The sequence below is a fragment of the Stegostoma tigrinum genome, chromosome 6, assembly GCF_030684315.1.
Source record: "Stegostoma tigrinum isolate sSteTig4 chromosome 6, sSteTig4.hap1, whole genome shotgun sequence".
Classification (NCBI taxonomy): Eukaryota; Metazoa; Chordata; class Chondrichthyes; order Orectolobiformes; family Stegostomatidae; genus Stegostoma; species Stegostoma tigrinum.
Genome location: NC_081359.1, coordinates 100484838 through 100498795, shown reverse-complemented (window position 1 = coordinate 100498795; position 13958 = coordinate 100484838). Strand labels below are relative to the sequence as shown.

Below are 13958 nucleotides of genomic sequence, written 5' to 3'. Positions count from 1 at the left end.
GAATCTTGAATTGAAAGAATATCATTTATTGTAGAATAGAATGGAAGCCCAAGTCTATCACCTCACACCAATGTGGTCTGAATTCTAGTTAAAATTCTATTTTATCTCCCACCCCATCGTGGCTGCCTCCCAGCCCATCCTGGCAGTCTTCCTGCCCAGTGTTGCAGTCTCCCAGTCCATTATGGCTGTCCCCCATTTATTTCTAAATGCTATTTAAAACTGATAAGCCCATCTGACCATGATGTGGTGTGGCTTCCTCTACATTGGGGAAACCAAGTGGAGGCTTGGGGACCGCTTTGCAGAACACCTCCAGTCGATTCGCAATAAACAACTGCACCTCCCAGTCGCAAACCATTTCCACTCTCCCTCCCATTCTTTAGATGACATGCCAACATGGGCCTCCTGCGGTGCCACAATGATGCCACCCGAAGGTTGCAGGAACAGCAACTCATATGCCGCTTGGGAACCCTGCAGCCCAATAGTATCAATGTGGACTTCACCAGCTTCAAAATCTCCCCTCCCCCCACTGCATCCCAAAACCAGCCCAGCCTGTCTCTGCTTCCCTAATTTGTTCTTCCTCTCACCCATCCCTTCCTCCCACCTCAAGCCGCACCTCCATTTCCCACCTACCACCTCATCCCGCCTCCTTGACCTGTCCCTCTTCCCTGGACTGACCTATCCCCTCCCTACCTCCTCAACTATACCCTCCTCTCCACCTATCTTCTTTTCTCTCCATCTTCGGTCCGCCTCCCCCTCTCTCCCTATTTATTCCAGTTCCCTCACCCCATCCCCCTCTCTGATGAAGGGTCTAGGCCCGAAACGTCAGCTTTTGTGCTCCTGAGATGCTGCTGGGCCTGCTGTGTTCATCCAGCTCCACACCTTGTTATCTTGGATTCTCCAGCATCTGCAGTTCCCATTAGCCCTCATTTACACGCCTGATCACCCCTTTGAAATATTCAATCACGACAGCCAGTGTTTTACAAAACCTCTCCAAATGCGGATTAATTCTGTCCCTTAGAACTGCTTTCAATACTTTCCCCACTGCGGATGTCAGACTAACTGGCCTGTAGTTTCTTGATTTATCCCATGTTCCCTTCTTGAATTACATTAGCATACTGCTTAGCCTCCAGCCCCCTAGCACCTCTCTTGTGGCCAGAGAGAACTGAAAATAATTGCCCAAACCCTGTTCTTTCCTCTCTTGCCTCACTCAAAAGCCTCTGATACTTTTCATCCTGACTAGAAATTTATCTACATTTACGGCTGCCAGACCACTCAAATCCCTTCTTTATTCAAACTAATTTATTTCCTTAAATCCCAGTACTTCTTCTTGTAGAAACCAGTGGAGAGTTTTCCCTACTATTCTCATTGACTCCAGCTTTTGCATGGACTCCTCGATGCCACAGTATGCCGATTGCAGTCTCGGTGTCACGGACAGACATTCTCACCTCACCTCTAGACTTTAGCTCTGTTGTCCATGCTTGGACAGAGGCTATAATGAGATCAGTGGTCCGAATAAAATCGAGTGGGTGTGTGTTTCATACTGCAGAGGCAGAATTTGGGAGTAAAAATTACCTTTTCTTGAAGTAAATAGCAAGGTTTATGACTTCGTATGAGAGAAATATAGACTCAAAACAAATATTTACACCAAATATTCTGCTTTATAATCTTGTTTGATTTGTTATTCAACTGACTTCACAATAAGGAAAATTGTACGGTTTGCACTGTCATTTCCTGTGGGTTTTTTTTGCTCTGGCATGTGCCCTCCTTGTTCTAAACAGTAAATGTTAGCAGCCAGCACACTTTACGGTAGCATGATTCAGGTAAGCAGCAGAACAGCTATTCATTCATTGATAACTATGTTGTATCACTAATTATCTGTATCTTTCAATTAATCTGAGACCTGAATGGACTTTGTCTAATATTGCTCAGAACTAAATCCCGCATGAACAAATTAACAACCGGAGATACAATAAGAAGGGATTCAAATGTAACTTTGTTTTTGATCTATAACTCTTCAGTCACTGTTTATTCTGTGGGATGTCCGTTGAATCTAAAGGCAAATTACCACAATTAGAATCCAGTTGTTTTCGGTGGGATGTAAATCATATTTTTACAACAAACAGCTTTGAGTGAACTTGAGGGACGAGTCTCAGAAAACAGTGGGAAAGCGGCTGAGACATGGTTATCAGCAGATTTCCCACTGTAGATAAGGAATTCAGGGCTTAATGAGTTAAGTTTTGAGAGCAGGTTACATTAATTAGGAAATTCTGTCATGTATAGAAAGTTGAACATTTATCTAATTATTCTGCTTAAAACAATTAAAGGATTCGTTGGGTGGTTAAAGAGAAACTATTTACTCTGGTGCAGGATTATAGTACCTGGAGGTTTACTCAATTATCTGAATATCATAATCAGTTCATTCAGGAGTTGTTTTAGGAAGGGTATGGAGACAGATTTACTAATGGCTTTCAAAGCCGGATGGTACAGTGGCTCAGTGGATAGCAGTACTGCCCCACAGTGTCAGAGTTCCAGGTTAGATTCCAGCCTCATGAGACTGTGTGGAGTTTGCACATTCTCCATCTCTCTGCATGGGTTTCCTCCAGGTGCTCTGGTTTCCTTCCACAGTCCAAAGATGTGCAGATTAGATGGGGTGGTCATGCCAAACTGCACCATTATGTGCAGGCAAGTTGAGTTAGCTATTAGAAAATGCAAGGTTAAAGGGGCTTGGAAGCTCTTCAGAAGGTGTTGACTTGATGGATTGAATGGCCTGCTTGGGCAAATTGATGGGCAAATCAGGGGAGTGGGATTGGCTTAGTTTTTCTTCCTGGTGACTAGTGAGGCTCGATGAACAGACTGGCCATGTACTATGTTAGAACAATTACTGGATTAAACCAGAAAGTGCTGGGACTACTCAGCAGGTCTGCAGCGTCAATGGAGAGTGATTCAGAGTTAAGACTTCAGGTCTGTGATCTAATATCTGATTCCCACTAGCAGCACTATTTTGTTTTTACGTGGCTCTTTGATATGGTTTTACACTGGAAATGATATTTTCCAGGTGGTTGCACAGCAGAGTTGGCGTAGAGAACAAAATTCTTGTCTCTATACTATTGAAAAATCGATAGGGGCATCAAAGGTTGTGTTAAAATATCTACGAAGTTAGCAAGAATGGAAAGGATATAGTTATCAAGAAAAGCTTACACACTGGAAATGTTATCTCTTAATAAGAAAAGATTGAAAAATGACCTGATTGCAGTTGTTTAAATTATAATGGAGTTTGATAAAGTATACATTGCCACTTGCTATGAAACTATAGAACTTACTTATGTTTTAATATGATATGGAGGTGTAAGTATTGGATTAGACAGACAAAGTCAGAAGTCAGACAATGCCAGGTTATAGTCCAACAGGTGACATCCCCTGACAACTGGGCAGCACTTCGAAAGCTTTTGGTTACAAATAAGCCTGTTGGACTATAACCCAGTGTTGTGTGACTTCTGGTTATACTTTAATATAAATATGATACATTGTTTAATGTACACATTTACAAATTAATTCAGTAAGAATTGTTTAATATACACAGTTACAAGGTAATCTGATAAGAAATACAGTAAATCCTTTTTTTACTCAAAAAGAAACAGAATTTGTCCTGGGGACTTTTACAATTTCTATTAATGACTTTGATAAAAACGATGCAAGTCATGATTGCAAAATTTGCAGATGACACAACGGTAGATAAGAAAGTATCTTGTGGAGAGAACGAAAACAGAAAGTGCTGGAGAAGCTCAGCAGGTCTGACAGCATCTCTGGAGAGACAGCAAAGTTAAAATTTCAAGTCTAATGACTTTTCTTCAGGAGTTGAGAAGTTATGATGAAGGGTCACTGGAATCAAAAAGTTAACTCTGTTAACTCTGACATCTGAGCCAGTAATGAAGAGGGTGGTGAAAACCAAAGATGTTCATGAGTTCAAAATTCGAGGTGAGGCAAAGTTCTCAGGCTGGAGAAGGCTGCAAGAAAAATAAAGCGCTTCTGGGATTTGAAAACAAGGTCAGTTTGTTGCTCACCCAATCTATCAAAAGAGGAATGCAAGTGATAATAGAATACAGAATTATGTAGAAGGAGTCGCAATGGGTCGGAGGGAAAAACACAGACAAGTATTAGCGTGGTTTTGGAATGCAGGTATATTAATGTACTGCAAATAAGTCTGGTGAACTGTAAGCACAAGTTATGACATGGCACTGTGTTACATATCTATGTCAGAGGCTTAAACATGCTAAAACATGGTCAGGTTTGCGAATTAAATCTTAGAAGAATAGGGATGGACTTCAGTTTACTTTACCTAAACTGGAAGGAAAATGAATATGAAGGAAGGGTTAATATGGACTGGAAATAATTCGTTGTATGGTCTTTTGATCTCTCTGCCCTCGATCTCTCTCTGCCAATAAATTCTGTGTTCTGTGTGTTTCTGTCTCACTTTACCTGATGAAGGTGCTACACTCCGCAAGATTACAATTTCAAATGAACCTGTTGGACTATAACTTAGCTTTGTGTGACTTCTGAATTTGTCCACCCCAGTCCAACTCTGCCACCTCCATATCATTGATACAAAATAGACACAGGTTTGTGTAAAAAGTGTATACAGTGATTGGAAATGTCACTTTCATCGGAACTGTCAAGCTGCTAAGAGAACTGGCAAACTTCAAAATAAGTGTCAAATATTCTATTGTGTTGATTGACAGTGTCTCCCAGCTATCATAACAGAATTTTCACAATCTATCATTAATAAAGTGCAGTGCCTGTCATTTCACAGTTTGATTTGCAGCTCAAAAGACTTCTAAAGTGTTGGATGTAGGGCTAGAAAGACAATTGCTTGTTTTTATAAGTATGCACACAGATGAGGTGAAATGTCTTGGTCTATTTTTAGTGAAGGAGAGCTTTTCTTTTAAATGCTGAACTATTTTTTCTAACTTTTGGGATGTGGGCATCACTGGTTCATATTTAGTGCCAATCCCTAGTTGCCTTGAGCTTCTTTCTCGGACCACAGTAGCCCTTGTGCTGTGGGTTGACCCAAAATGCCTTCAGAAGGGAATTCAAACATTTTGTATTTCATCAATAGACTCTTTAGAAATGTAGAGCATTGTCAATATGTCTCAGCATGGGTATTGAGCTCTGTCTGTGGTGGATGTTTTGTGAGACATCATGGAATGTGAAGGTGCAAAGTTGACTTAGAAGATAAAAAAGAACATGGCAGTGAATGGACAGGCATAGGTTGGTATGGAGGATATAAAATGCCATAGGGATGGAAGGAGGGCATTTGTTGGCATAGTGTGAGGAGCAATTGTTTTGGATGAAGGGGTACAAGTTGGCATTGAGGGGATGAGGACCATAGGTGTGGTTGGAAATAAGTTAATTGGGAAAAGGGATATGAGAGCCATGGGATATAGATGTGGACATGAGGTGGCGTGGAGAGTGTGAAAAGCAATGAACAGCATTAGTAGGAGTATGAGCCAGTATGCATTGTCACAACGTGGTGTGTGTGCTTGTGGGGTTGAGGGGTGGGAGCCATAAGAGCATGATAGATATTTTTGACATTATTGCTTTTTAACAATGAATACTATGGTCCATGTTTCCCACAGACTGCTTCCGTGCTCAACAAAGTCCTGTAACTGCCTCTGTGCTCACCAATTGCTCTACAACTACCCCCCACAAAACTCCTCTCCCCACCATCCAAAACATAATTCCCTTATCAGGTTTGCAGAGTCAGGACTTTCCTTGTGCATGATTTATGAGCAAAATTTCAGACCAATATGTTCCTAAGCAAACAAAACAAGTGGCCACAATGTCGTTGCTTGAAATTTGGTTACAGAAAAGGAGAGAGAAGGGGAGAAAGAAAAAGAAACAGCTTTAATCATTTGAAAAAAAAGTAACAAATATTTATTGGGTAAACAAAGAATAAGCAATATCGGTCCTACAAAGAAAAAGTAATTCACATAAAAACAAAACATTTATGTGTAAGGAGTAAAACTGCATCATGCAAAATTAGAACATCCCTGGATAACAAAGGAAATAAAAGTTTGACTGAAACAGGGAGAAATGTTGACAAATGACAATCTTAGGCGGAATACATGAGGAATGTGGAAAGGTATAAGAAAGACAAAGAAAGAGAATAAGAATGCATAATTTAAACTGCCGGAGAAGACAGGGCCTCAGTGTAACATCTCATGTGAAAGATAAAACCTCCTCCAGAACAGCATTCCTCTAGCATGGATCTTGTGCTTCTTCCTTGAGAGCATTATCACAACCGCTGAACCACAGGTTAGGCAAGTTAGCTGTGAATTGAAAATGAGCTCAGAGAATACAGAGAGGCAAGTTGTTGAAAATTAAAATTGGAACAAATAAACACACTTTTTAAAGTTTATTCATGGGATTAAGGCATCAATGACAATGCTGGCTTTTATTGCTACACCAACTGTGGATCATGGGGAATCTGTAAATGTACTATACCTAGGTTTTTAGAAGGCATTTTAACAAGGTGCCACATGAAAAATGAGAGGGTGGTGGGAAATGTAAGAATTCATGTGGAAGGAATAACATTAACAAAAATTGAAGATTGGCTAGTTGGCAGAAAACTGATAGCATGCAAGTCCAGATTGATCTCTGATTGGCGGGAAATAGTGAGTAAAGTCCTGTGCTGAGATCTAGGTTTTTAAAATTTCCATCAATTACTTTAAAAAAAGGGGATGAAAGTTGTGGTTACAAAATTTGCAGTTGTCACAAAGATAAATAGGAAAGTATCTTGTCCAGAGAACAAAAACAGAAATTGCTGAAGAAACTCAGCAGATTTCACAGCATCTGGGAGAGAAAGTAGAGTTAATATTACAAGTCCAATGACCCTTCTTCAGGACTGTTCTGGACTGGTCACTGGATTTGAAATGTTAACTCTGTTTACTCTTAATGGATGCTGCCATGCCTGCTGAGTTTCTTCAGCAATTTCATCCTATGATGAAATAGATAGTTTGAATGAATTGGCAAAAATTCAACAGAAAGAGAATAATTGTGAAAATGTGAAGCTGTTCATGTTGACAGGAAGAGTAATGAATACAGATTTTTACTTTAATGGGTGTTCCAAGGTGCTGTTGGATTTAGGTGGTCCAATGCATGTGTCACAAAATGTTAGTTTGCAGGTCAATGGGATTAAGGGATGTTAAGTTTCAGTTATGCAAAACTTCTTTACCCTCAATAATATCAAGCTTCTGGAGTGTTGCTGGAGTTACATTTATCCAGGCAACTCCTTGTGTGCTCTGTAAATCATTGTGGTCTGAAATCCACTGTCTAAGAGGGTGCTGAAAGCAGATTTGGCAGTAACACTGAAGAGGAAATTGGACTGCATCTTAAATAAGAATGCATTTTTACAGCTTGAGTGCAGTTCTTGCTCAATTTCGGAACTATCCTTAGAGAACTTCTTCGATTTCATCATTAGATTGCTCTCAGATCTATTTCCAATGTAGTATCACCATTGCCAGAAATTCAAAAACTGGTCATTCATTCCAGCTTCCCTTTGCCAGATTTTTATTTCCCCCATTCCACTGACATACTCCAACCAGATTCCAGGATCACTCTCTTCCCTTCTTTCTAATGTCTCCTTAACCATGTCAATTCCATTTCCAAGGAAACTAATTTTATTTCCTACGTATCTGCAAATTGTTTTGAAATTTGCTATTTGACATGTAACTGGCTAAGTTACTTATGCGTTCCTTAGCTCTGAACTCACTAACAAGCGGAAACAATCACCAGAAACTGAGAAGCTGTGCAGAGGTGGTTTCGGAGAGAGAATAGCTAGACATGTCTGTCAGGTGTGGGTCAGTTTGGCAACTCAACTACACAGCTAAGGCCACATACAGTTTCAACAATTTTAAAAGTCTTCCGAGAACCCGTGCATCTTGATCAGGAACTTTCACCATCTCCCACTAACTCTGGCTGAGCCCATACCTCCTGTTGAGGTTACCTATAGCCCACAAACACTGGTGCTCTGATTCTGCACAAACAGATCGACATCCTGAATTAGAACAGGCATCATGGAGGCTGCATCTTCAGCTTTAGAAAGATCACAGCTTATGAACATAACAGCGACCAGGGCCACATAAGGCCCACAGTTAAAAACAATCTCAGTAAGATTCTCCAAACATTACGTGCCATTGAATCACGGTATTAGAAAGCACACAAGGAGAGGTTGACTGAGCTCGGTCTCTTTTCATTGGAGAAAAGGAGGAGGAGAGGGGACCTAATTGAGGTATACAAGATAATGAGAGGCATAGATAGAGTTGATAGCCAGAGACTATTTCCCAGGGCAGAAATGGCTAGCACGAGGGGTCATAGTTTTAAGCTGGTTGGTGGAAAGTATAGAGGGGATGTCAGAGGCAGGTTCTTTACGCAGAGAGTTGTGAGAGTATGGAATGCGTTGCCAGCAGCAGTTGTGGAAGCAAGGTCATTGGGGTCATTTAAGAGACTGCTGGACATGTATATGGTCACAGAAATTTGAGGGTGCATACATGAGGATCAATGGTCGGCACAACATTGTGGGCTGAAGGGCCTGTTCTGTGCTGTACTGTTCTATGTTCTACAAGGACCATTCTGCCCATCTTGCCACTTCTACATCATGCAATATCGACTCTCTTTCATCCTTCTTCCGTATAATTTTATTTCATTTTGAAGTTTTGTTCCCTTTTTACTGTCAGCTGGAAATCATATGACAAAGCAAATTAAATTGCAGCTGTTTGCTGGAAGCCCAAACCAAACATTTTACGTGCAACACACTATGTTTAAATATAAGATTAGAGGCTGACGAGGAGGGGAACTTCTTACTGGCCAAGGTTATTGGATGACCAATCACTCAATATTTCAGGAAACAAAGCCAACAAGACACACTGCTACATTGTCAAGTCAGCACAGTTTAAACTCTGGGAAACAAACTAACATTGTCCGCTTATGGATTTGAGCATTGTCATGCACAGCTGTATTCACCACCAATTATGCCGGTGGTGAGACTCAGCAGTGCCAATAAAATTTAACAAGATGGGGAAAATACACAAAAACTCAAAATAATGAAAGAAGCTTCCTGCAACTACACGGAAAATGTATCTTTTAAGCACTCGTTCCGAGGATGTGGGCATCACTGCGTGGGCCAGTATTTATTGTCTCTCATTAATTGAGAAGGTGATGGCATGCTGCTTTCTTGAACTGTTTGTACAGTGCTATTAGGAAAAGAATTTGGTCTAGCAATAAAGGAATGGTGACATTATAACAAGTGAGGATAGTGTATAGCTTAGAGGCGAACTTGCAAGTACCCCAGTGTATCTGCTGCCTTAATCCTTTTTACATGGTGGAGGGCATAGGTTTCAGAATGCATTGGGGGATCAAAATTGATATATTGCAAACAAAGCAAAATCATGATTTCCCAATGTTTGTCATTGCTTGATTTTTTTTCTAGACTTCCGCAAGCCCACTTCATATGGCAGATGTTATAAATCTGCCCCGACGTTGCGGAAACGGAAGTAGGCATTGGTGGCAATTAACAAGAATTGGTAAAATCTGCCTTCATTAAACAACAGTTAATTGTCAATAAATTATTTTTTATGGGAGAAGGGAAATACATTAAACTGCATTGTAATTGTGTCAATGGAAAGATTTTTGCACAATAACAATGATGATGTGACTGAAAAGCAGAATAGATTCAAGGTTCTGATTGGCCTTTATCTATTCCAATAATTGCATTTTAACAGTTAATCTTAAGAATTAAATTAAAATAAATTAAATGTTTACATTTTCACTCCTTATAATGGCAGAGGCTGTTTGTGCAGTTGTCTCAATCCACTTATTTTCTATTTCGCTTCAACGGATTTCCAAAACCTTTTCCAACATTTTCGAATTTGGTATTTTTTAGATTGACATTTCTGGAGTGTCATCTAGACATACCTACGTGTCCTTCCTAGTTCCTGGCTCAGAAACGCTAATAGCAAAAGGCATAACAGCAAATCAAGTCACCCATAGCTTCAGCCTGAAATGTGAGTAGTGTTCAAAAGTAAATATGACATAATTATCTTTCGACAGAATAAAACATTTTGAATTTAAATTGGAAAACTTGCTCAGCCTCACAACGAGAAGTTGGATTTAATTCGGACTTTGGTTGAGCCAAAAGAACACAATATTCAGCCCAGTCCAATGATTTTGTCCTGGCATCAAGCTGGCATCATTCACTATCAAGGTCTAACCTGACGAAAGGTAACTTTGTCCGTTTGCTGAGGGATAGTTTGTTTGTAGGGTCAAATCTAAATATTACTCAGTGCCTTAGCAACTAGACTGGATTTAATGATTGGCACATTTTTATTGGCTGTTGGTTATGGGTGTGATTAACTTTGTGATTAACTCCTTGGTTAAAAGCCACCCATCATTTTGTCACTCTGGCTCAATCACAGCCCTTTCTAATTCTTCAGTGAGGCACAAGGCATCAAGACATGGCGATGAACACAACGTTGGATGGAGAAACCCTGGAAATGCTGGGCAGCGCTCTGGTTAGAATCACCCTCCCCACGGTTTACCTTGTCGTCATCCTCATCAGTTTGCCTGGGAATGGAATCTCCCTCTGGCTACTTTGCTTCCACACACACCCAAAGACTCCCTTGGTCACCTTCATGATCAACTTGACCATCGCTGACATCCTGCTTGCCTTTTTCCTCCCATTCCAGATTGCATATCACTTAAATGAAAATAACTGGGCCTTTGGCAAGAGCCTGTGTACATTTGTAACCACCTTGTTTTATGTCAATATGTACTGTTCCATTTTGACAATGACTTGCATCAGTGTTGAACGCTATGTTGGGGTGGCACACCCAATCTGGTACACACGAGGGTGGAAAAGACCACATGCAGTGACTATCTGTTTTGGGATTTGGATAATTTTAATCATTGTTTTATTACCCTTGGAATACAGTGATTTAACATTTGACGTCCAGCCACTCAACATTACAACATGCTTTGATGTTCTTAAAAGGGACATGCTTCCCACCATGAATGCATGGGGTCTGTTCCTCTTCACTCTGTTTGTGTTGCTGTTTCTGATCCCATTTACCATTACCGTCTTATGCTACACACTAGTAATACTGAAGCTCTCCCAAACTACTCACAGTGAGCGGAAAAAGCGAGCTACTTATTTAGCCATTACTGTGCTCTTAGTCTTTGTCACATGCTTTGCCCCCAACAACATAACCCTCTTCATTCACATTATACAGAGACTTCTGTATGACACAGGGTGCTACACAGCCTACAAGCTGACCCTGTCACTAAGCTGTTTGAACAGTTGTCTCAACCCTTTTATTTTCTATTTCGCTTCAACAGACTTCCAAAACCTTTTCCAACGTTTAATAGGTAGAAGGCAGTCATATAGTCAAACGACACATTAGAGTTTCCGACACTGAGACTGGTCTGGTGGAGACTGATGGAATTTGTAAAATAACTGGATTTGTCAAGGGACCGCAGCCACTATTCAAGAAAATGCAAAAATAAATCCCAAAGATATTCCTGACATGTTAAACACCTATAACTGTGCCATGAAGACTCAGTAGGATCTTGCTCTACTTTCAGCCCATTGAATTGGTCAGTCCACTGTACTATAATTGGCCTCAAGTTCAGTGGATTAGGGAAAGAAGTATAAGGAAAGATTTTTTACTCATGATTTATTGTTCCATATCACAGAATGGAAAGTACCCACGCCACCAACACCAAACCTCTCCCTCAACTAACTTCCTCACTTTCCCCCACCAACCCCTGCTTCACCCTACTATGTTAATAGGATCAAATATGGATCTGGGATCCATGAAGAATAATCTACTATTGTCTAAACTCAGAAACACTGAGTCAGTTCTTGAACAAGAGACATCCTGATGTGTTCCGAAAGTGAGAATACTGGCAAAGAAATGAAAAGAAACAAGCATTCATTTAATTTACTGGTTGGTGTAGGTATTAGTGTGGCTAGTTTAGTAACTTTGATTTTGAATCCTTCCTCACGCTGAACACTGTGACTATATCATCAAAGAGAGCTACGTCATCAGAGTTCCTGTTCGAAATACACATTCTATATATTCTTTATAATCAGGGAAAGGATTACAAAAGCATCAGGGGAAATGGCGAGAAAGGAGGAACATGACATTGAGACAGAGGATCAGCTATGATCATTCTGAGTAGGCTCAGAGCGCTGAATAGCATTCTCCTGATCCTATTCCATTGTTTCTATATTTTCTTTAGAATTTAGAAGGTTAAGAGATGACCTGATTGAAGTCTTCAAGAGGAATTGTCAGGAAGGGTAGATGAAAGTAAACCATTTCCTCTGCTTTGAGATTCAAGAAGTGAAAGCAAAGTCTAAAAATTAAGGCCAGACTGTTCAGAAGAAATGTTAGGAAGTGCTTCTACACACAAAGGTCAGTAAAGATTTGGAGCTTCGTCCTCCACAAATGGCAGTGGATGTTGGATCAGTAGTTAATTTTAACTTGGAGATAAATAAATCTTTGTGAAGTAAAGATATTAAGTGATATGGGTCAAAGCCGGGTTAGGTCACAGATCAGCCACAATCACGTTGAATGGTGGAACAGGCTTGAGGGACTGAATGCCTGCTTTTGCTCCTATGTTCCTACATTCCACTGTTTCAGCAGATCCCTTTTTCCTGTTCGTGAGGATGTTAAGGCTCCTACTGCACTCTTTGTGGAAAAGTGGGAATATCCTCAATGTTATTCCATCCTTAGTAAATTCCATTAAAAGAAATCAGATTAACCGGTCTTTCTTCTTATTGCTGTTTGCAGGATGTTGCCAGTTCAGTGGTCCTTTTGTCAATCAACTTGACAATAGTCAGAATGTTTCAAACAAGCAGCTGTAGATATTTCTAAAAGGCATGAGATGATGTTAAACGACAGTAGTATTAACTAGGTCAGGCATCACATGATGGCTGTTGTAAAGTCACTTCGAAATGTTGTTTCCGCATATTTATTAATTGTATGATGGTCCACCATTACAAAATGCAGTTCCTAAAAAAATTATAATTGGTAAATTACAAAAAGTGACCAACTATCAACAGGAGTTTTTGAGTGACATTACATTTTTTTCTTTTCAATGTGACTTGTTCTAATCCTGGAGAATAAGTTAGAATGGTATAAAGAAAACCCCTGCAGTTGGTTATGATGTTCAACAATGATGCTGATAGTCTGCATGACTAAACTCATGAAGGTTCAGTTTATAATCTGAGATCATCAACTTTCCTTCACATTTCAGTGGGAGACCTTTTATTCAGAAACGCAGATCTTCGCAATAGAATTCTAATTAGACAGCCTCAGAATTGCATCAATAAAGGCACAAAAAAACCACTAACTGATGACAAAAGAGAACAAAGGCATGAATTTCATTCAATGATCTTCTAGTCAGTTAAGTGGAAAAGAATGGCAGACCCAAAACACACAGCAAAATATCCTAACAGTGAAGGGTTAAAAAAGTAGTTTTAAAGTTAATGATTTTCTTATATTCATTCATGGGACGAAGGTGCTAAGGCACACTTATTGACCTTCTCTCAATGCTCTTACTGAGATGGTAGTGAGCTATGTTTTTAACCATTCCTGCACATGTGAAGACACCCTCACAGTTTTTTTAGATGGGGATTTGCAGTTGTACGTTTGTTATGACTGTTCTAACTTTAATATGATAGTTATTCTTATGACGCCACATATTTTTCACTTGAGTTGACCTTATTTTACACGTGACTTAATCACCAATGCCATTTCGGAGGAATCACATGAAGATATTGTATCATCTGTTTCCTTTTATTATGATATCAAGTTCGTGATGTTTTTCTTTAAGGTTGAGGAAGTGTTGAAATGTTATGAAACTCATGTTTATGGCATATGGAACATGCACCATCATATCCT

The 13958-nt window shown here is 39.9% G+C and overlaps 1 protein-coding gene across 2 annotated transcripts; it reads left to right on the top strand.

Annotated features, from left to right (window-relative positions):
* Positions 1-1790: 1790 nt before the first annotated feature.
* Positions 1791-12843, top strand: LOC125453550 (P2Y purinoceptor 8-like). 2 transcript variants are annotated; one of them, XM_048533296.2, is made up of 2 exons: positions 1791-1820; positions 10488-12843. In XM_048533296.2, the coding sequence occupies exon 2, from the start codon at positions 10509-10511 to the stop codon at positions 11451-11453; it is 945 nt and encodes a 314-aa protein (XP_048389253.1). In that variant the 5' UTR covers positions 1791-1820; positions 10488-10508; the 3' UTR covers positions 11454-12843. The 2 variants fall into 2 exon arrangements, with proteins under 2 accessions (XP_048389253.1, XP_048389252.1); XM_048533295.2 differs by lacking the exon at positions 1791-1820 and adding an exon at positions 9998-10058.
* Positions 12844-13958: the final 1115 nt, after the last annotated feature.

Coding starts and splice junctions, on each gene's coding strand:
- LOC125453550 (XM_048533296.2), top strand. CDS start 10,509: ATGGCGATGAACACAACGTTGGATGGAGAAACCCTGGAAATGCTGGGC.